Source organism: Oncorhynchus nerka, linkage group LG28 (assembly GCF_034236695.1).
Source record: "Oncorhynchus nerka isolate Pitt River linkage group LG28, Oner_Uvic_2.0, whole genome shotgun sequence".
Taxonomy (NCBI): domain Eukaryota; kingdom Metazoa; phylum Chordata; class Actinopteri; order Salmoniformes; family Salmonidae; genus Oncorhynchus; species Oncorhynchus nerka.
Genome location: NC_088423.1, coordinates 18,088,426 through 18,109,951, shown reverse-complemented (window position 1 = coordinate 18,109,951; position 21,526 = coordinate 18,088,426). Strand labels below are relative to the sequence as shown.

At 45.1% G+C, this 21,526-nt stretch overlaps 1 protein-coding gene across 1 annotated transcript in view; it reads right to left on the bottom strand.

Moving 5' to 3' along the window:
• LOC115112953 (ribosome-binding protein 1-like) overlaps window positions 1-21,526 on the bottom strand; it is a 72,030-nt gene that overhangs the window by 30,917 nt on the left and 19,587 nt on the right. The window contains 18 exon segments of the mRNA XM_029640051.2: window positions 1,696-1,831; window positions 2,057-2,097; window positions 2,330-2,402; window positions 2,619-2,656; window positions 2,761-2,842; window positions 2,974-3,011; window positions 3,809-3,934; window positions 4,356-4,537; window positions 7,047-7,164; window positions 10,451-10,604; window positions 13,268-13,386; window positions 13,535-13,687; window positions 14,049-14,171; window positions 14,547-14,677; window positions 14,680-14,703; window positions 19,549-20,110; window positions 20,280-20,378; window positions 20,611-20,739. Coding sequence (XP_029495911.2) covers window positions 1,696-1,831; window positions 2,057-2,097; window positions 2,330-2,402; window positions 2,619-2,656; window positions 2,761-2,842; window positions 2,974-3,011; window positions 3,809-3,934; window positions 4,356-4,537; window positions 7,047-7,164; window positions 10,451-10,604; window positions 13,268-13,386; window positions 13,535-13,687; window positions 14,049-14,171; window positions 14,547-14,677; window positions 14,680-14,703; window positions 19,549-20,110; window positions 20,280-20,378; window positions 20,611-20,712 — 2,301 coding nt within the window. The 5' untranslated portion in view covers window positions 20,713-20,739.

The following is a 21,526-nucleotide window of genomic DNA, read 5'->3' as shown; positions in this document are numbered from 1 at the left end:
GCTTGAGGACTACCACAGGAAAGGAAGACCCAGAGTTACCTCTGCTGCAGAGGATAAGTTCATTAGAGCAACCAGCCTCAGAAATTGCAGCCCAAAAAATGCTTCACAGATTTCAAGTAACAGACACATCTCAACATCAACTGTTCAGAGGAGACTGCGTGAATTAGGCCTTCGTGGTCGATTTGCTGCAAAGAAGCCACTACTAAAGGACACCAATAAGAAGAAGAGACTTGCTTTGGGCCAAGAAACATGAGCAATGGACATTAGACCGGTGACATTAGATCTGATGAGTCCAAATTTGCGATTTTTGGTTCCAACTTCCATGTCTGTGAGATGCAGAGTAGGTGAACAGATGATCTCCACATGTGTGGTTCCCACCGTGAAGAATAGAGGTGGTGGTGTAATGGTGCTTTGCTGGTGATAGTCTGATGCATTTAGAATTTAAGGCACACTTAACCCGCATTGCTACCACAGCATTCTGCAGCGATACGCCATCCAATGTGGTTTGCGCTTAGTGAGACTATCATTGTTTTTCAACAGGACAATGACCCAACACACATCCAGGCTGTGTAAGGGCTATTTGACCAAGAAGGAAAGGGATGGAGTGCTGCATCAGATGACCTGGCCTCCACAATCACCCAACCTCAACCCAATTGAGATGGTTTGGGATGAGTTGGACCGCAGAGTGAAGGAAAAGCAGCTCAGCATATATGGGAACTCCTTCAAGACTGTTGGAAAAGCCTTCCAGGTGAAGCTGGTTGAGAGAATACCAAGAGTGTGCAAAGCTGTCATCAAGGCAAAGGGTGGCTACTTTGAAGAATCTCAAATATATTTTTATTTATTTAACACTTTCTTGGTTACTACATGATTCCATATGTGTTATTTCATAGTTTTGATGTCTTCACTATTATCGTACAATGTAGAAAATAGTACAAATAAAGAAAACCCCTTGAATGAGTAGGTGTGTCCAAACTTTGGACTGGTACTGTATATGAAGCATTATATACATTTACATTTACATTTAAGTCATTTAGCAGACGCTCTTATCCAGAGCGACTTACAAATTGGTGCTTTCACCTTATGACATCCAGTGGAACAGCCACTTTACAATAGTGCATCTAGGTCTTTTAAGGGGGGGGGGAGAAGGATTACTTTATCCTATCCTAGGTATTCCTTAAAGAGGTGGGGTTTCAGGTGTCTCCGGAAGGTGGTGATTGACTCCGCTGTCCTGGCGTCGTGAGGGAGTTTGTTCCACCATTGGGGGGCCAGAGCAGCGAACAGTTTTGACTGGGCTGAGCGGGAACTGTACTTCCTCAGTGGTAGGGAGGCGAGCAGGCCAGAGGTGGATGAACGCAGTGCCCTTGTTTGGGTGTAGGGCCTGATCAGAGCCTGGAGGTACTGAGGTGCCGTTCCCCTCACAGCTCCGTAGGCAAGCACCATGGTCTTGTACATAATATACAGACTACATAACCAGGGATATGTTTGGTAGCCAATCTTTGTCATACATTGCATATAGAACTGCCGTGAATAGAGCAGACGTGATTCCTTATCCTACATGTCAGAGAGCCACATTTGTTCGACAAAGCCTATTTCTATCTAAACATTTCATAAACGGGCCCCATGACTTCTGTCAGACCAGACCAAACCAATCAAGTTATGATCATGGCTCAGTCAGATTTGTACATCATGTCTTACCGGCAGCTCTGTGCTAGGCTCTGATTCCTGGCTCTGCTGGACCTGAGCGAGGGTCTCCTGTACCTTCTGCGATTGGTCCCTGGCTTCCCTTAGCTCCACCTGTAGTGATGCCATCATAGCGTCCCTCTCTGCCAGACTAATAAACAACCAGATGGCCAGAAACAGTTTACTTTAGTATCCTTTTTATATAGAAGAGCCAAAAGCAAATATTCCATATAGCTTTTAATCAACATTTGTATTGTTTTACTGTAAAATGTGTTGTGATTTTAAAGACACTTTAAATACAGTTTGATTTGATATTCCACAAGGGGAAAACCAAGTTAAAATCAATGGGTTTGGTAAGGAACAAGGCTTTTTGTACCTGGTTTGTAGCACCGCCAGTTCTGCGGTGTTGTCGGATTGCTGAAACATAAAGCAAGAATTCAGATAACTATATCCTACAGTAGTACAGATCAAGTTGATACACAAGAAGGGCAACTATAGCCTGGTCCCAGATCTGTTTGTGCGGTCTTGCCAATTCCTATGGTTGTTGTCATGCCAAACGACCATAAGAGATTGGTGAAACAGCACAAATGGAACTGGGACCAGACTAAGTTAACTGTAGGTGACTGTAGGAGAGGAATGTGACACTTACAGCAGTGCTGCTCTGGGCCTGCTCTGATGTTTCTTTGAGTTGCTTCACTTCCTGACTCGTTCTCTCCTTCATTCTGGAATGAAGGACCACATTGTTAACCAGCATTAGGCAATGGTGTGTTGTAATGAAGTTGTATTGAAACATCTCTTTTTTGTTTGTTGTTGATCCAAGTAAGCACAAGGCATAGAACTATAATTACTAGAACTAACAGTCCCAGTCAATACAATGTTCTGTCCCTTCTAGTAAGTATATTCTTCTGAAACTAGGTTTCAATAAAACCATAACTCACCTGTTGAGTAGCTGTTCCGTCTCTCCAGTGACATCAGCCTGACAAAAAAGCAGTCAACTTTGAGAAACCATGTCAATATTCATAATGGAAAAGCTGTCATGTAAATATAGAAATGTACTGCTTTTAGCTCAAAGAAACTTACGGGGGAGTTTTTAAGTTGCTCCATCTCTTCTTTAAGCTGCTTCAGTTCTTCCTGAAGTGATGTCACCAGGCTTGCTTCCTCACTGAAATGAAGAGAGATGCATATGAGGATGTTCAGGTACATAATAGCAGAATTTAACAAAGTTGGTGACATAGTTTCAGCTTCAAATGGGTGATTTAAACTGAAATAGCAGTGGACTTGCTCCAGACAGACCTGTTAGGTGGGCGCTCGGTCTCAGCTGTAGCAACTGCCTGCCGGGACAGAGTAAGAAGATAATGTAAGATAAAAAGACAACATTATGGTTCTCAATACCCCACTTTGGAAACCAAATGTCTCCTCCCAATGGATACAATTCTGCCTAGAAATGTCCAAATACATTCAGTAAACATAAATAACTGATTCAGCTCGGAAATCAAGAGAGAACTAACTGATTCAGCTCGGAAATCAAGAGAGAACTAACTGATTCAGCTCGGAAATCACGAGAGAACTAACTGTTTCAGCTCGGAAATCAAGAGAGAACTAACTGATTCAGCTCGGAAATCAAGAGAGAACTAACTGTTTCAGCTCGGAAATCAAGAGAGAACTAACTGATTCAGCTCGGAAATCAAGAGAGAACTAACTGATTCAGCTCGGAAATCAAGAGAGAACTAACTGATTCAGCTCGGAAATCAAGAGAGAACTAACTGTTTCAGCTCGGAAATCAAGAGAGAACTAACTGATTCAGCTCGGAAATCAAGAGAGAACTAACTGATTCAGCTTGGAAATCAAGAGAGAACTAACTGATTCAGCTCGGAAATCAAGAGAGAACTAACTGATTCAGCTCGGAAATCAATCAAATAAATGTATTTATAAAGCCCTGTACAGAAACCTAAAACCCCAAACAGCAAGCAATGCAGGATGTAGAAGCATGGTGTCTAGGAAAAACTCCCTAGAAAGGCAGGAACCTAGGAAAAAACCTAGAGAGGAAATCAATAGAGAAATAATGGATTCAGTTAGCCATGGCCATCCAACTAGCTAGCACAATGAAAACAGAATAGAGACTACTTACAGAAGCCTCCTGTTTCATTTCTTGGAGCTGCTTCAGCTCCTGTTGGAGTGATGCCAACTGACTGTCTCTGTCCTGAAGACTGGAAGATAAATGATTGGTGTTGTTGAGAAAAGACCAACTCCACATCTATAAAGAGAATTATGAGGGACAGATTATCAAAACCATACCTGCTCTTTAGCTGTTCCAACTCAGTGGAGTTACCCTGTAAAACATAAATAAACATGAATTCAGAAGTGGACCCCAAAAAAACGTTGATAGCATGGTTTTCACCACCACATCATCTCCGGACAAGCCATTGCTCATTAGCACCACAGAGGTTGGAAACAGACACTCAATTTGTGATTACCCCCTGCAAATACTTTGTGAACAAATTTGCCATTGACATTTCTCTGAATCTTCATCATGAGTGTTTACAGAAAGTCATTGCATTTTGAGTCTCTCAGTTAATAACCTCTCTGGCACTAGTAAGCACTGGCTCACGCAGAGTGTGCAAGTGCTGGTTGGGAGCAGTCTAGGCGCTTACCCTAACCCTAATCTGACAACTCACCTCCGTGTCCTCGTCCACGTCTCTGTTGTGGCTGGCCTCCAGCAGTACGTTGATGGATTCTACCTGATCCTCCAGTTGTCCCTTCTCCAGCTCGGTCTGCTCCAGCTGGGCTGTTAGGGCCTCCACCTGGGCACTACGCTCTTTCAGATCAGCCTCTATCCTGCCCAGATGGACCTGGATGTCTGGGGGGGATGGCAGACAAAACTCACTACCAACTATATATTTATAGAGCATCAGCTGTTCTGGACGACTGTGATCACGCTCTCTGTAGCCGATGTGAGCCAGACCGTTAAACAGGTCAACATTCACAAAGCTACGGGGCCAGACGGATTACCAGGATGTGTACTCAAAGCATGCGCAGACCAACTAGCAAGTGTCTTCACTGACATTTTCAACCTCTCCCTGACCGAGTCTGTAATACCTACATGTTTCAAACAGACCACCATAGTCCCTGTGCCAAAGAAAGCAAAGGTAACCTGCCTAATTATGGCCCTGTAGCACTCACGTTGGTAGCCATGAAAGGCTCACGTCAACACCATCATGCCGGAAACACAAGATCCACAGATGACACAATCTCAAATCGCACTCTACACTGCCCTTTCCCACCTAGACAAAAGGAACACCTACAGTGGGGCAAAAAAGTATTTAGTCAGCCACCAATTGTGCAAGTTCTCCCACTTAAAAAGATGAGAGGCCTGTAATTTTCATCATAGGTACACTTCAACTATGACAGACGAAATGAGGAAAAAAAATCCAGAAAATCACATTGTAGTATTTTTTATGAATTTATTTGCAAATTATGGTAGAAAATAAGTATTTGGTCACCTACAAACAAGCAAGATTTCTGGCTCTCACAGACCTGTAACTTCTTCTTTAAGAGGCTCCTCTGTCCTCCACTCGTTACCTGTATTAATGGCACCCGTTTGAACTTGTTATCAGTTCCCGAATGCACTCATGACTGACTATGAGCACCATTAATACAAATAACGAGTGGAGGACAGAGGAGCCTCTTAAAGAAGAAGTTACTCATTTTGTCTGTCATAGTTGAAGTGTACCTATGATGAAAATTACAGGCCTCTCTCATATTTTTAAGTGGGAGAACCTGCACAATTGGTGGCTGACTAAATACTTTTTTGCCCCACTGTATGTGAAAATGCTGTTCATTGACTACAGCTCAGCGTTCAACACCATAGTGCCCACAAAGCTAATCACTAAGCTAAGGACCATGGGACTAAACACCTCCCTCTGCAACTGGATCCTGGACTACCCGACGGACAGACCCCAGGTGGTGAGGGTAGGCAACAACAAATCTGCCACGCTGATCCTCAACACTGGGGCCCCTCAGGGGTGCGTGCTTAGTCCCTTTCTGTACTCCCTGTTCACCCACGACTGTGTGGCCAAGCATGACTCCAACACCATCATTAAGTTTGCTGACAACAGTGGTAGGCCTGATCACCGACAACGATGAGACAGACTATAGGCAGGTCAGAGACTTGGCAGTATGGTTGCCAGGACAACAACCTCTCCCTCAATGTGAGCAAGACAAAGTAGCTGATCGTGGACTACAGGAAAAGGCGGGCCAAACAGGCCCCCATTAACATCGACGAGGCTGTAGTAGAGCGGGTTGAGAGTTTCAAGATCCTTGGTGTCCACATCACCTACGAACAATCATCGTCCAAACACACCAAGACAGTCGTGAAGAGGTACCACAAAACCTTTTCCCCCTCAGTACAGACTGAAAAGATTTGGCATGGGCCCCAGATCCTCAAAAACTTCTACAGCTGCACCATCGAGAGCATCCTGACCGGTTGTGTCACCGCCTGGTATGGCAACTGCTCGGCATCTGACCGTAAGGCGCTACAGAGGGTAGTACATATGGTCCAGTACATCACTGGGGCCATGCTTCCTGACATCCAGGACCTATATGCACTAGGCAGTGTCAGAGGAAGGCCCCAAAAAATTGTCAAAGACTCCAGTCGGCCAAGTTATAGACTGTTCTCTCTGCTACCGCATGGCAAGCGGTACCAGAGCATCAAGTCTAGGACCAAAAGGCTCCTTAACAGCTTCTACCCCCAAGCCATAAGACTGCTGAACAATTAAACAAATGGCCACCCGGACAATTTACATTGACTGACGCTCCCCTTTGTTTTTACACTGCTGCTACACGCTGTTTATTATCTATGCATAGTCGATTTACAAATGACCTATACTAACCTGTGGGCCCGCACATTGACTATGTACCGGTACCCCCTGTATATAGCCTCGTTATTGTTATGTAATTTTCTTGTGCTACTTTAAGATTAGTATATATAAAAAATATAATAATCACTTTAGTTTATTTCGTAACTATTTCTTGAACTGCATAGTTGGTTAAGGGCTTGTAAGTAAGCATTTCACGGTAAGGTTGTATTTGGCACGTGACAAATCAAATTTGATTAATGCTGTTCAATCAATAGATCTTATTCACTGCAATTTTGAAGAATAAAATACAATTGGTTAAGGTTGGCAGTCAAATAACGTGACTATAGCTATTCCGATTTCTTCTTTTGGTCGGTTTATTTAATCTAACGGTTCAATTTAATGGTCGAATTTGAGGAAAGTTTGACATTGACTTCAATTGAGCATTTTCGCTTCATACTCGGTTAGTCCACTGGAATTCGAACAAACATGGCCGAAACGTGAATGTCTTACCTGAGAGGGAGGTAGCGTCCTGCTGGGCTTTCTCCAGGGTGCTCTGTGAACTCCTCAACTCTTCACTAACCTCCTCCAACCTCCTCTGCAGCACCTGCTCACTCTCTACACGGCTGGCCTGAAGTAGAGTAAGACATATTTTAATATTCTGTAATACTACAGTAAGTATTGTGACAGCATGCTCAGGGTAAGATATGACCACAACTAGAATGAGATTGTATTTCTATGATTATAACAGTATGATATTATTCCCAGGGTCAGGCCTGAGGATGAAGGGTGGGGGCGCATTGTATGTTACTAACCACCAGAGGGCAGCAGAGGCTAAATACAAAACATATCTACTACATTATTATCCAGCTACAGAGACTTAGTAATAGGTATACAACTGGTGTGTGTGAGAGAGAGCGAAACAGAAAGACTAAAATCTGGAGGGCTAATGATAGCGACATGTGTATATTCACTAATAGGCATGTAACATTCTGTTGATAAACCTCGTAACTGGTCCAGAAGGACATGATAATTAAATGATTAATTAACATGAACTCTTGACTGCCAGGAAGTAAAACATTGACTCACTGACCCCATAATAGTACACACACACACAATTAGGATTTACCGAATGGACTAAACACAGCTGGTGTCTAGTAATGTTTTAAACTTTGCTTGGGCACATAGCACACATTCCATCTGGTGCCAGCCAGCCAGCCAATCAGTCAGCCCGTGAGCCAGCCAACCAGTCAGCAACCAACCTGCCAGCCAGCTAGTCATTCAGCCCCAATATTGTGTGGCTGCATTCCAGTTCAACACACAGCTCTATGATTTCAAGGCCATTAGAGACCCAGCCGCATCACAGGCGCATTAGATGGGGTACCAGCCGGTAGCGAAGGCTTTAGAGGGGTGGGGGACCAGCCGGAGGGTAAGGCTGTAGAGGGGAGGAGGACCAGCCGGTAGCGAAGGCTTTAGAGGGGTGGGGGACCAGCCGGTAGCGAAGGCTTTAGAGGGGTGCGGGACCAGCCGGAGGGTAAGGCTGTAGAGGGGAGGGGGACCAGCCGGAGGTTAAGGCTGTAGAGGGGAGGGGACCAGCCGGAGGGTAAGGCTGTAAAGGGGAGGGGGACTAGCCGTAGATAAGATTTTAGAGGAGTGGGGGACCAGCCAGTGGGTAAGGCGAAGGCAAACTGCAAACTGGCAGTTCTAGAACTAGGGTGTAGCCTTGCAGTTCAACATACCCTTGGATATATTGGATTCTTAATAACATTTTCCTACAACAGACTAGCTAAATCTAGTGCAATACTATGTCATGACTGTCCTGTGAGGATCCGGATGGGTCGGATCAGCTTTGCAGTAGATGACTTCAGCCAGACTGGTGGTGGGTTGACAGTAAATCAGGGATTAGAACGTTCAGTTTTCTCCCTCTCCAAATTCACAAAGGAATGTGCCTTTGTTTCACAGACGTTTCTCGCTGAAACGCTAACACGTTCTAAAGCGAATACTGGAACAATATTTCTAATATAGATATTTTTTTTAACCTTTATTTAACTAGGCAAGTCAGTTAAGAACAAATTCTTATTTTCAATGACGGCCTAGGAGCAGTGGGTTAACTGCCTGTTCAGGCGCAGAACGACAGATTTGTATCTTGTCAGCTCGGGGATTTGAACTTGCAACCTTCCGGTTACTAGTCCTACGCTCTAACCACTAGGCTACCCTGCCGCCCCAATGGTCAGAGGTGATCTAAATGGTCAGAGGTGATCTAAAGAAGAATGTCATTTTGGTTATTTTGTGATGTCATTAAAAATGTTATAAAGAAATACTGTAACTTGAAAAGTATATACACACTACATGTACGAAGTCTCCATCCTTTATGTTGTGTCTGAAAAATGATGTGTTTTTGTTAACCTTTTCATACGTGAGTTCCAAATATCTCTAACGGTCGCCCCCAGCGTGAGTTGTTTTATGCACGTAATGTCAGAATGCACTCACTGTTCCAAAATGTGATTATTACGCAACACGACAGTTAACACGCGCTGCCTTCAACTTGTCAAAATCATTTTCTAAGTTGTATTTTCTAAAAGTTTGAATTGAGGTGTGTTCCGCCTCTTCATTAAATTTACATAGAAGTAGCCCTTTTCAGCATTGTGGACAATTTATGTTTGAGGCTTTACTGAGCCGGACAAACTTCTCTTCGAGGAGAGCCTACGCATTTCACCAATGTTTGCGCAGATCAAGTATGCAGATATTTGGGCAGTCTTGCACAAACTGGAACATTTTCTGGCGGGCAAATAATAACTTTGGACACGGGTGCATTCCTTATTCTGTATATTATTCTGTTATTCTGTTCCTCGTGTTGTTGGTTCTTCTGTATGTACAGTTGAAGTCGGAAGTTGACATACACCTTAGTCAATTACATTTAAACTCCGTTTTTCACAATTCCTGTGAGACGCCTAAAACAGAGCTACAGGGAGAAAGGACGGACAGCTGATCGTCCTCGCAGTGGCAGACCACATGTAACAATACCTGCACAGGATCTGTACATCTGAACATCACGCCTGCGGGACAGGTACAGGATGGCATCAACAACTGCCCGAGTTACTCCAGGAACGCACAATCTCTCCATCAGTGCTCAGACTGTCCACAATAGGCTGAGAGAGGCTGGACTGAGGGCTTGTAGGCCTGTTGTAAGACAGGTCCTCACCAGACATCACCGGCAACAACGTCGCCTATGGGCACAAATCCACCGTCGCTGAACCAGACAGGACTGGTTCAGGGGTGATGTTCCTAACCTAAACCCGGGGTGATGGTTGGATTCGCGTTTATCGTCGGAATGAGCGTTACACCGAGGCCTGTACTCTGAAGCGGGGTTCGTCATGGTCTGAGGCGGTGTGTCACAGCATCATCGGACTGAGCTTGTTGGAAGTTACAACTGTTCCGAATGATGATATGATACAAGGTTATGATTAATACGTAGACTGTTTTATGGATGTGATAGGTACATTCGGGACAAGGTAACTCTTTAAGCAACCGCTCTAGTGGTGACCCAAATTCCTAATTAGTTAATTGTTACATGATTCGGGTAGCAATTAAACAGTTATTGATTAGATAAATAACAGTCATCAGATTAATGAAAGTAAAGTCACGACAACTACTTACAGTATGTTACATTTTCCTAGGTCACAGAACAGACTAGCTAAATCTGGTGCGATACTACTTATAGCAGCAGGGCCAGTACCTCCAGCCCTCTCCAGATGTTGTCATTAGTCTGAACGTGTGTGTGTGTGTCCGTGTGCGTTTCCATGTCCGTGTGCGTTTCCATGTCCGTGTGCATCCGTGTGTGTGCATGTGTGTCTGTGCATGTGCGTCCGTGTGCATGTGCGTCCGTGTGCATGTGCGTTCGTGTTATCCAGTCCTACCTGCAGTAGAGTAAGTTGTTTCTCTACAGAAGACACCTTAGTCTCCAGCCCTCTCTTGACCTTCTCATCAGCTTGAAGGCTCTCACTCCTCTCCCCCAGCTCCTTGGTCAGTCTGGCACAGTCCTCTCTCAGCTTGGCAAGCTCTGCATTCTGTCTGAGGAGAGAAGAGAGAGGGAGGCCAGGTCAGTCAGGAAAATACACTACATGGCTAAAAGTGTGTGGACACCTGCTCGTCAAACAGCTCATTCCAAAATCATGGGCATTAATATGTAGTTGGTCCCCCCTTTACTGCTATAACATTCTCCATTCTTCTGAGAAGGCTTTCCACTAGATGTTACAACATTGCTGTGGCGACTTGTTCACATTCAGCCACAAGAGCATGAGTCGAGCACTGATGTTGGGCGATTAGGCCTGGCTCGCAGTCGGCGTTCCAATTGATCCCAAAGGTGTTTGATGGGGTTGAGGTCAGGGCTCTGTGCAGGCCAGTCAAGTTCTTCCACACTTATCTCCATAAACATTTTCTGTATAGACTTTACTTTGTGCAAAGGGGCATTGTCATGTTGAAACAAAGTTAGAAGCACAGAATAGTCTAGAATGTCATTGTATTCTGTAGCGTTAAGATCACCCTTTACTGCAACTAAGGCGCCTATCCCGAACTATGAAAAACAGCGCCAGACCATTATTCCTCTTCCACCAAACGTAACAGTTGGCAGGTAGTGTTCTCCTGGCATCCGCCAAACGCAGATTCATCCGTTGGACAGAGATGTTGAAGCGTGATTCATCACTCCAGAGAAAGCGTTTACCCTGCTCCAGTCCAAAGGCGGCGAGCTTTACACCACTCCAGCTCATGCTTGGCATTGCGCATGGTGATCTTAGGCTTGTGTGCGGCTGCTCGGCCATGGAAACCCACTTCATGAAGCTCTTGTGCTGACTTTGCTTCCAGAGGCAGTTTGGAACTTGATGGTGAGTGTTGCAACTGAGGACAGACGATTATTACTTGTTACGCTCACAGAACGGCAGTCCCGTTCTGTGAGCTTGTGTGGCCTACCACTTCTCAGCTGAGCCGTTGTCGCTCCTAGACATTTCCACTTCACAATAACAGCATTTACAGTTGACTGGGGAAGCTCTAGCAGGACAGAAATTTGACGAACTGACTTGTTGGAAAGGTGCCATCCTATGACGGTGCCACGTTGAAAGTCACTGAGCTCTTCAGTAAGGCAATTCTACTGCCAATGTTTATCTATGGGGATTGCATGGCCTCATGCTCGATTGTATACACCTGTCAGCAACGGGTGTGGCTGAAAAAGCAGAATCCACTCATTTGAATTGGTGTCCACATACTTTTGGCCATGTAGTGTACCTCAGAGCAGGCTTCACAGTAGACAGTCTCTTCTCTTAGTCAGACACTAATCCTAGACCTAGTAATCCTAATTTACTGTGTTCCATACGAATTTACATCTGCATTCTCAAAACTAAACGTATTCTTCGTAGTGGCAAATACTAAAAACGTTTTGGGACAGGGGCCGGGAACCCACCTACTTGCTCTCTGCCTGGCTGGTGGCCTGGTTCAGGGTTAGGGGTTAGGTTAGGAACAGACACCTACTTGCTCTCTGCCTGGCTGGTGGCCTGGTTCAGGGTTAGGGGTTAGGGTTTAGGTTAGGAACAGACACCTACTTGCTCTCTGCCTGGCTGGTGGCCTGGTTCAGGGTTAGGGTTTAGGTTAGGAACAGACACCTACTTGCTCTCTGCCTGGCTGGTGGCCTGGTTCAGGGTTAGGGGTTAGGGTTTAGGTTAGGAACAGACACCTACTTGCTCTCTGCCTGGCTGGTGGCCTGGTTCAGGGTTAGGGGTTAGGGTTTAGGTTAGGAACAGACACCTACTTGCTCTCTGCCTGGCTGGTGGCCTGGTTCAGGGTTAGGGTTTAGGTTAGGAACAGACACCTACTTGCTCTCTGCCTGGCTGGTGGCCTGGTTCAGGGTTAGGGTTTAGGTTAGGAACAGACACCTACTTGCTCTCTGCCTGGCTGGTGGCCTGGTTCAGGGTTAGGGGTTAGGGTTTAGGTTAGGAACAGACACCTACTTGCTCTCTGCCTGGCTGGTGGCCTGGTTCAGGGTTAGGGGTTAGGGTTTAGGTTAGGAACAGACACCTACTTGCTCTCTGCCTGGCTGGTGGCCTGGTTCAGGGTTAGGGTTTAGGTTAGGAACAGGGTTAGCCTGGCTGGTGGCCTGGTTCAGGGTTAGGGTTTTTAGGTTAGGAACAGACACCTACTTGCTCTCTGCCTGGCTGGTGGCCTGGTTCAGGGTTAGGGTTTTTAGGTTAGGAACAGACACCTACTTGCTCTCTGCCTGGCTGGTGGCCTGGTTCAGGGTTAGGGGTTAGGGTTTAGGTTAGGAACAGACACCTACTTGCTCTCTGCCTGGCTGGTGGCCTGGTTCAGGGTTAGGGTTAGGGTTTAGGTTAGGAACAGACACCTACTTGCTCTCTGCCTGGCTGGTGGCCTGGTTCAGGGTTAGGGGTTAGGGTTTTAGGTTAGGAACAGACACCTACTTGCTCTCTGCCTGGCTGGTGGCCTGGTTCAGGGTTAGGGGTTAGGGTTTAGGTTAGGAACAGACACCTACTTGCTCTCTGCCTGGCTGGTGGCCTGGTTCAGGGTTAGGGTTTAGGTTAGGAACAGACACCTACTTGCTCTCTGCCTGGCTGGTGGCCTGGTTCAGGGTTAGGGTTTAGGTTAGGAACAGACACCTACTTGCTCTCTGCCTGGCTGGTGGCCTGGTTCAGGGTTAGGGGTTAGGGTTTAGGTTAGGAACAGACACCTACTTGCTCTCTGCCTGGCTGGTGGCCTGGTTCAAGGCATCTCTGAGGATAGAGTTCTCTTGCTGCAGACAAGCCAGCTGGGCAGTGGGACCTGACTCCAACTGCTCCTGAAGACTGATGACCTGAGAGTAGGGAGGGACTTTTGACTTAAAGTTTTGGAATGCTTTGGAAATCTTTACATAACTAATTTAAAGTATACTAAATTCAAATGAGAAAAAGACAGAAGCTGACAGACAGAGACAGACCTGCATTCTATTCTATATACAGTACCTTAGCGGTGAGTTTCTGGGTCTGTGCTACGTGGTCCTGGTAGGAGGCCTGCATCCGAGCCTGCAGAGCGATCATCTCTTGCTCCCTGGACGAGAGCTGGGAGCTCAGCCTGGTTTCCACACTGGCCACCTTGGACTTCTCAGCAGACAGCTCCTACAGAAGGAGGAGAGATACAGACTGTCAGACAGCTCCTACAAGGACTGGGGTCAATTCAGGAAGTGATTCCAAAAAAAAAAAGTATGAAAATATTTCATGTGAAATTCCAAATCCCTTCCTGAATTGACTGACTTCAATTCGAATTGACCCAAACCCTGGCTCCTACACACAGACAACAGTGGTAAACAATTGTTCAACTCATCCATGGGAGGGGATTCTAGTTATGTGGTTAAATAAGTCATATTTTCAGAGATATTCTCAATGTGTGAGAATGTGTTTTTTTTTACCCCAGTGAGTTCTCAGAGTCTGTTCTCGGCTGCGGTGACACACTCCTGCGCATTGTGTGTGTGCGTGTTACCTTGGTGAGTTCCCTCAGTCTGTTCTTGGCTGCGGTGGCGTCCTCTTGCTGAGTTGCCAGCTGTTTCTGATTCTCCTCTAAGTGTTTCTTCATCACAGCCACCGGGTCGCCCTTCTGAGTAGCCTGAGTAGCATGCGCACACACACAGGAAGTTAGTCACAATCAATATCAAAATCAACAACTGTAGTGTATTTGTGAGTGTCTGACCAATCACCCATCCTCCTCATGCATGACGTGTGTCAGTGTCACACACTCCCAGTCCAACCCCCTCAAATGACATCTCCCATCCAGTTCTGACCAGATTGTATTATATGCCCTGCTGGATTCCCTACCCTCCAACTCAAGCCTTACATTTGTCAACTCCCCTTCAACTCCACAATGGTATCTCCCATCCCGGGTCATACCACGATGTCATGCATGATGTCCTCCTCCCCAGAGTGATTTCATATCACCCCCCCCCCCCCAACAGTATCTCCCATCCCCCGCCACAGGTCATACCATCTGCCAGGTGTCTTGTCTGATGCCAGCCTTGTCAGACAGGATCTCTATGAGGCGCTGGGCCTCTCCCTGACTGATCACCATACTGCTAACGGTAGAGACCAGGGCCCTGTAGGGCAGGTACAGGGGGAATCCAGACCAGAGTCCACTGGTATGGCTAAACAGAGAGCACGACAGGGAGAGAGATGTTATTACATATTATTACAAGCACCTAGAGAGTCAGATGCAACAAGTAAGGAGAGGAAATCATAGCTATTAATAAAACATCCTTCTCTACTGAGAAAAGCACTCATCAAAAGGGCAGTTACTGTGCACAGGAATACAATGTTGGCAGAACTTGGGAAGTTAAGGGGTAAAAGGCCACGTGGAATATTCCTACTGTCTGATACAGGTTGCCTGCCATCGTAAGATTGTGAGTTCTCACAATCTCAGGGGAGGGAACTGGGCACTGTGGGCAGTCTAGTAGGGCATTCTACTCTATTAGGTTTGGTTGATATTTGGCAGCTATCAGTTGTCTTCGTGGGGTGTTTGTGGGGTAAAAGGCAATAAATGAAGGCTAAATACAGTTGATATATCGGAAGTTTACATACACCTTAGCCAAATACATTAAAACTCCGTTTTTCACAACTCCTGACATTTAATCCTAGTAAAAATGCCCTGTCTTAGGTCAGTTAGGATCACCACTTTATTTTAAAAATGTGAAATGTCAGAATAATAGAAGAGAGAATTATTTATTTGAGATTTTATTTCTTTCATCACATTCCTAGTGGGTCAGAAGTTGACATACACTCAACTAGTATTTGGTAGCATTGCTTATAAATTGTTTAACTTGGGTCAAACGTTTTGGGTAGCCTTCCACAAGCTTCCCACAATAAGTTGGGTGAATTTTGGCCCATTCCCCCTGACAGAGCTGTTGTAACCGAGTTAGGTTTGTTGGCCTCCTTGCTCACAAACGCTTTTTTCAGTACTGCACACAAATTTTCTACAGGATTGAGGTCAGGGCTTTGTTATGGCCACTCCAATATCCACATAATTTTCCTCCCTCATGATGCGATCTGTTTTCTGAAGTGCACCAGTCCCTCCTGCAGCAAAGCACCCTCACAACATGATGCTGCCACCGCCGTGCTTCACAGTTGGGATGGTGTTATTCGGCTTGCAGGCCTCCCCCTTTCTCTTCAAATATAACGATGGTCATTATGGCCAAACAGTTCTATTGTTGTTTCTTCAGACCAGAAGACATTTCTCCAAAAAGTATGATCTTTGTCCCCATGTGCAGTTGCAAACCGTAGTCTGGCTTTATTTATGTCAGTTTTGGAGCAGTGGCTTCTTCCTTGCTGAGCGGCCTTTCAGGTTATGTCGATATAGGACTCGTTTTACTGTGGATATAGATACTTTTGTACCTGTTTCCTCCAGCAACTTTACTAGGTCCTTTTCTGTTGTTCTGGGATTGATTTGCACTTTTCGCACAAAAGTACGTTCATCTCTAGGAGACAGAACTCGCCTCCTTCCTGAGCATATGACGGCTGCGTGGTCCCATGGGGTTTATACTTGCGTACTATTGTTTGAACGTGGTACCGTCAGGCTTTTGGAAATTGCTCCCAATGATGAACCAGAATTGTGGAGGTCTACAATTTTTGGTTGATTTCTTTTGATTTACCCATGATGTCAAGCAAAGAGGCACTGGGTTTGAAGGTAGGCCTTGAAATACATCCACAGGTACACCTCCAATTGACTCAAATGATGTAAATTAGCCTATCAGAAGCTTCTAAAGCCATGACATTTTCTGGAATTTTCCAAGCTGTTTAAAGGCACAGTCAACTTAGTGTATGTAAAGTTCTGACCCACTGGAGTTGTGATACAGTGAATTATAAGTGAAAGAATCTGTCTGTAAACAATTGCTGGAAAAATTACGTGTGTCATGCACAAAGTAGATGTGCCAAAACTATAGTTAGTTAACATGAAATTTGTGGAGTTGTTGAAAAATGAGTTTTAATGGACTCCAACCTAAGTGTATGTAAACTTCAACTGTATGTCTAATATGCTTAATATATGAGTAAATTCCCATGGCTCAGGGCAGAATGGGTGGGAACTGGGCAAGCTGAACCCCTGGCTGAGAGGGCAGAGTGGTACCAGGCAGACACAGCCCCTGTGGCACCAGAGAAACTCCCTATTGTCTGAGTTACTGAGAGGCTTTGTCAGCTAGCACACAACAGGGCCAGAGCTGTGCACACATTAACATGCACACACTGAGCAGGAGGGCGCCACTGCAGCCAAGAACAGACTGAGAATTGAACAGGCTACCACACACACACACACACACACATTGTCATTGTTGTAGTAAGAGTGTTACAGTAGTGCTTGTGTTTTGGCTAAAGTAGTTCCTGCCTAGACTACCGTTTCCACTCATTAAAAACAGAAAGATATGTTTTTAACAGCCTAGCTAGCAGTTACCTCACTTCCTGTGTTGGTCTGTCTGTCAGTCACAAAAACACAACCCATATAAGGAAGAATGACATCTACAGACAACATACTTCCCTGGTTTTCCAGAAATCCTGGTTGGAGGATTCCGGATTTCCTGCTTATTCCCTTCCGATTCCAGGATTCCTCCAACAGGGATTTCGGGAAAACCATGGAATTTATTGAAAGTTCCTGGAATTTTACAACCCTAGGAGAAACTACTATACTTGTGGTCCTGTACTTGTTGTTCTTGTGCAGCTGTAGTAGCTGCACTTTGGTGGCACACACACACACATAACCCAACACACACACAGAGGCCTTGGGCCCTGACCATGTGTGTGCAGTAGTAGTCTTTCGACCAGACCACACCCAGTTAGACTGGCTAAGATCAGAGTCCACCACGGCAGCCTTCGTCAGATGCCGCCGAAACGTGTCCATTTGCTCTGACATGTGCTGCTAAAAAAATGACAAGAAAACTTAAAGAATATTTCAGTGAGTGCAGGTTTTTCTTTCTTCCAGTGTATACCTTTTGAACCCGGCACCCAAACACTGTGTTACGAACAAACTTCAGCTGAGCACACCAATTTCTCATTCTAATCAGTCCACCACAGAGAAAACAACTGAGCTTTGTTCTGCAGTGTAGTAGCACAAGTCCCCCTGTAGATAGTATATAGTCCGGCCTATTATACAATTAAGCAATAAGGCCCGAGGAGGTGTGGTATATTGGCCATATACCACAAAACCTTGACGTGCCTTATTGCTACTATAAACTGGTTACCAACGTAATTAGAACAGTAAACAAGTAGTTTTGCATCATACCCATGGTATATTGTCTGGTATAAAACTGTGTGGTTCGAGCCCTGAATGCTGATTGGCTGAAAGCCGTGGTATATCAGACCGTATACCACCGTTATGACAAAACATTTATTTTTACTGCTCTAATTACGTTGGTAATCAGTTTATAATAGAAATAAGGCACCTCGGGGGTTTGTGATCTATGGCTAATATACCATGGCTAAGTGCTGTGTCCAGGCACTCCGCGTTGCGTCAATCAGCATCCAGGAGCCATTTTTCTAAATCAAATAGTCTACTAGTTAGAAATGGAACTGGAAGCGGTGGTGTTCATTGATATCTCTTAATGTAAACTACACTTTGTCCCTATTATTGCTCGAACAATTTCTATTTTCCACAAAATTGAAAAAAATATGCAACTAGGAAACTAAAAGGCATGCCCACACGCCAATATTAATAATGCCTTGCGATCGAGAGGACGGCCTTTCACATCGCCCCAATGCAGTATCGGCGATATCATGGACAGTAATGATTTTAGGACATTCCAAGATCTGAAAGATCTGTATTTTTATTTAAGTCAGCTATGCTGGCCTATGGAGTTCCATGGGAAACCCAGCTGTCAACCTGTCCAATTATGGAATTTGTAAACAGACTACCTCTGTAACATATAAACTATTGGAAAGCCCATACTCTGAGCTAGCCATTAAAAAAGTATGGCCCACAGATCTAAATGTAACGGAATCATCCTTTAACTGGACCAGAATAGAGAAAAACATTACCTTGGCATCCCATAATTCTGACCATCAATTTTTTTCATTTCAACTTTGTTCACAGACTAACACCTAATAAATGTGTCATAATGAAATTGGCCTCAAATCTTTGTATGCATTGCTCTGTTGCTCTGTTTTTGAGTGGCAGCCAAAAGTTACTAGGAAATATCAAATGCAAATATCTTAACTGAATATGACATTGAATGTTATACCTGTAACCCCCTTCTAATGTTATACCTGTAACCCCCTTCTAATGTTATACCCGTAACCCCCTTCTAACGTTATACCCGTAACCCCCTTCTAACGTTATACCCGTAACCCCCTTCTAACGTTATACCCGTAACCCCCTTCTAACGTTATACCCGTTAATGTTATACCTGTAACCCCCTTCTAATGTTATACCCGTAACCCCCTTCTAACGTTATACCCGTAACCCCCTTCTAACGTTATACCCGTAACCCCCTTCTAACGTTATACCCGTTATACCCCCCCTTCTAACGTTATACCTGTAACCCCTTCTAATGTTATACCTGTAACCCCTTCTAATGTTATACCTGTAACCCCCTTCTAATGTTATACCTGTAACCCCTTCTAATGTTATACCTGTAACCCCCTTCTAACGTTATACCTGTAACCCCCTTCTAACGTTATACCTGTAACCCCCTTCTAATGTTATACCTGTAACCCCCTTCTAATGTTATACCTGTAACCCCCTTCTAATGTTATACCTGTAACCCCCTTCTAACGTTATACCTGTAACCCCCTTCTAATGTTATACCTGTAACCCCCTTCTAATGTTATACCTGTAACCCCCTTCTAATGTTATACCTGTAACCCCTTTTTGAAAAGATTACTAACTAAATAAAAAGTTGGTCACAAAAAATACATGTTTATTATCAATAGTTGTGTTGCTCTCTAGTTATGTGAAGTAATAAATGTGTAAAATTATTGAAATACATTGAAAATAGACCAAGCTTCCTTACCAGACTCAGCTTTTTTCTTGGAAGATGCCTTCTTCTTAGAAGGGTTCTGGGCCTCCTGAGCCCTGGCCTCCTGAGCCCTGGCCTCCTGAGCCTTGGCTGCAGTCGGCTGGGAGCCCACTGGGGGCACTGCCATCACAGGGACCTCCTTGGTGACAGCCTCCAGGACTGGTGCAGGCTTGGAGGGGGCAATGGGGGTGGTGGTCGCCTGAGCTGGCTCTACCTTAGCCACCTTCTTCTCCTTCTTCTTCTTCTCCTTTGGTGCAGGGGCAGGTGGGGCCTCTACGGCAGTGGGAACTGGGGCAGGTGGGGCCTCTACGGCAGTGGGAACTGGAGCAGGGTGAGTGGTTGGTTCAGGGGCTGGAGCTGGGGCAGGAGCAGTGACTCTTTCTGGGGCTGGGGCAGGAGCAGTGACTCTTTCTGGGGCTGGGGCAGGAGCAGTGACTCTTTCTGGGGCTGGGGTTGGTTCAGGTACGGCCACTGGGAACTCCTCTGGTTCCGATTCCGGCAGCTTCCCATTGGGCTTGTCATCTTTCTTCTTACCACGGTTCTTCTTCTCAGATATCTTAATGATTAGAATAATACATTTAATTTAGAACACACTTTAACATTATATATGACAATCAAAATGCGCTACAGTATGTATGTGCATTAAAATGCACGCAGGCACACACACAGCTAGAATAATTCTACAAAAAGGCATTTGAGTAGAGGTGTGTTTTATCTCGTTTTACCTTGTCCTTCTTCTTGTCCTTCTTGGTCAGTTGGCTGGGAGGTGCCATCTTGCCCAGCTCTCTACGCTGCTGGGCCAGAGCCTCCTCATACGAGGTCTCCTTCATGGAGAAGAATGAGAAAACATAACAGTTAAATGTAATACATGATCACCACCACGACAACAACAACTGTGTATCTCAGTAGGTTGAGCATGGTGCTTGCAATGCCAGTGTTGTGGGTTTGAGTGCTGCTGGGGCTACCCATAAGAAAAATGCACGCACGCATGACTAAGTCGCTTTGGATCTGCTAAATGGTATACATTACGATTATTATATTAACAAGTTAGGCTACCTTCATGGAGAAGGTGGAGACCAGGACGATGCCAAGGGCTGAGATGAACATGAAGCCTCCAAATACCATGATGCCTAGCGTCTGAGGGTCATACAGATCCATGATGACCACTATGACAGGTTAGCTGTCCTGTTGGATGGGGAGAAAGAAAAACAGAAATTATTAGAATTGTATTTCACCTTTATTTAAGAACCAATGGAATGGCCTAAAAAAGGTGCAAACTTAGCCCAGCCCGGGCACCGGGCAATGCAAAACGAACTCGCCCAGTGAAAGAGAGAGGGTGTGGGAGGGCGGGAGTGTGAAAGCCTATGTGTAAAGTACTCAGTACAGATGGTTAGTGTACTTATAACATTGTTCAAATCAAATTGTCACATGCGCCAAATACAACAGGTGTAAACCTTACAGTGAAATGCTTACTTACAAGCCCTTAACCAACAATGCAGTTAAGAAAATCCCCCCCAAAAAAAAGAGACAAGAATAACAAATCATTAAAGAGCAGCAATAAATACAATAGTGGGACAATATACAGGGGATACCATTACAGAGTCAATGTGTCAATGTGTGGGGGAACCGGTTAGTCGAGGTAATTATGTACATTTAGGTAGTTATTAAACTGGCTATGCATTGATAATAACAGAGAGTAGCAGCAGCGTGGGTGGGGGGGGTAATGCAAATAGTCTGGGTAGCTATTTAATTAGCCGTTCAGGAGTCTTATGGCTTGGGGGTAGAAGCTGTTTAGAAGCTTCTTGGATCTAGACTTGGCGCTCCGGAACCGCTTGCCGTGTGGTAGCAGAGAGAACAGTCTATGACTAGGGTGGCTGGAGTCTGACAATTTTTAGGGCCTTCCTCTGACACCGCCTGGTACAGAGGTCCTGGGTGGCAGGAAACTTGGCCCCGGTGATGTACTGGGCTGTAC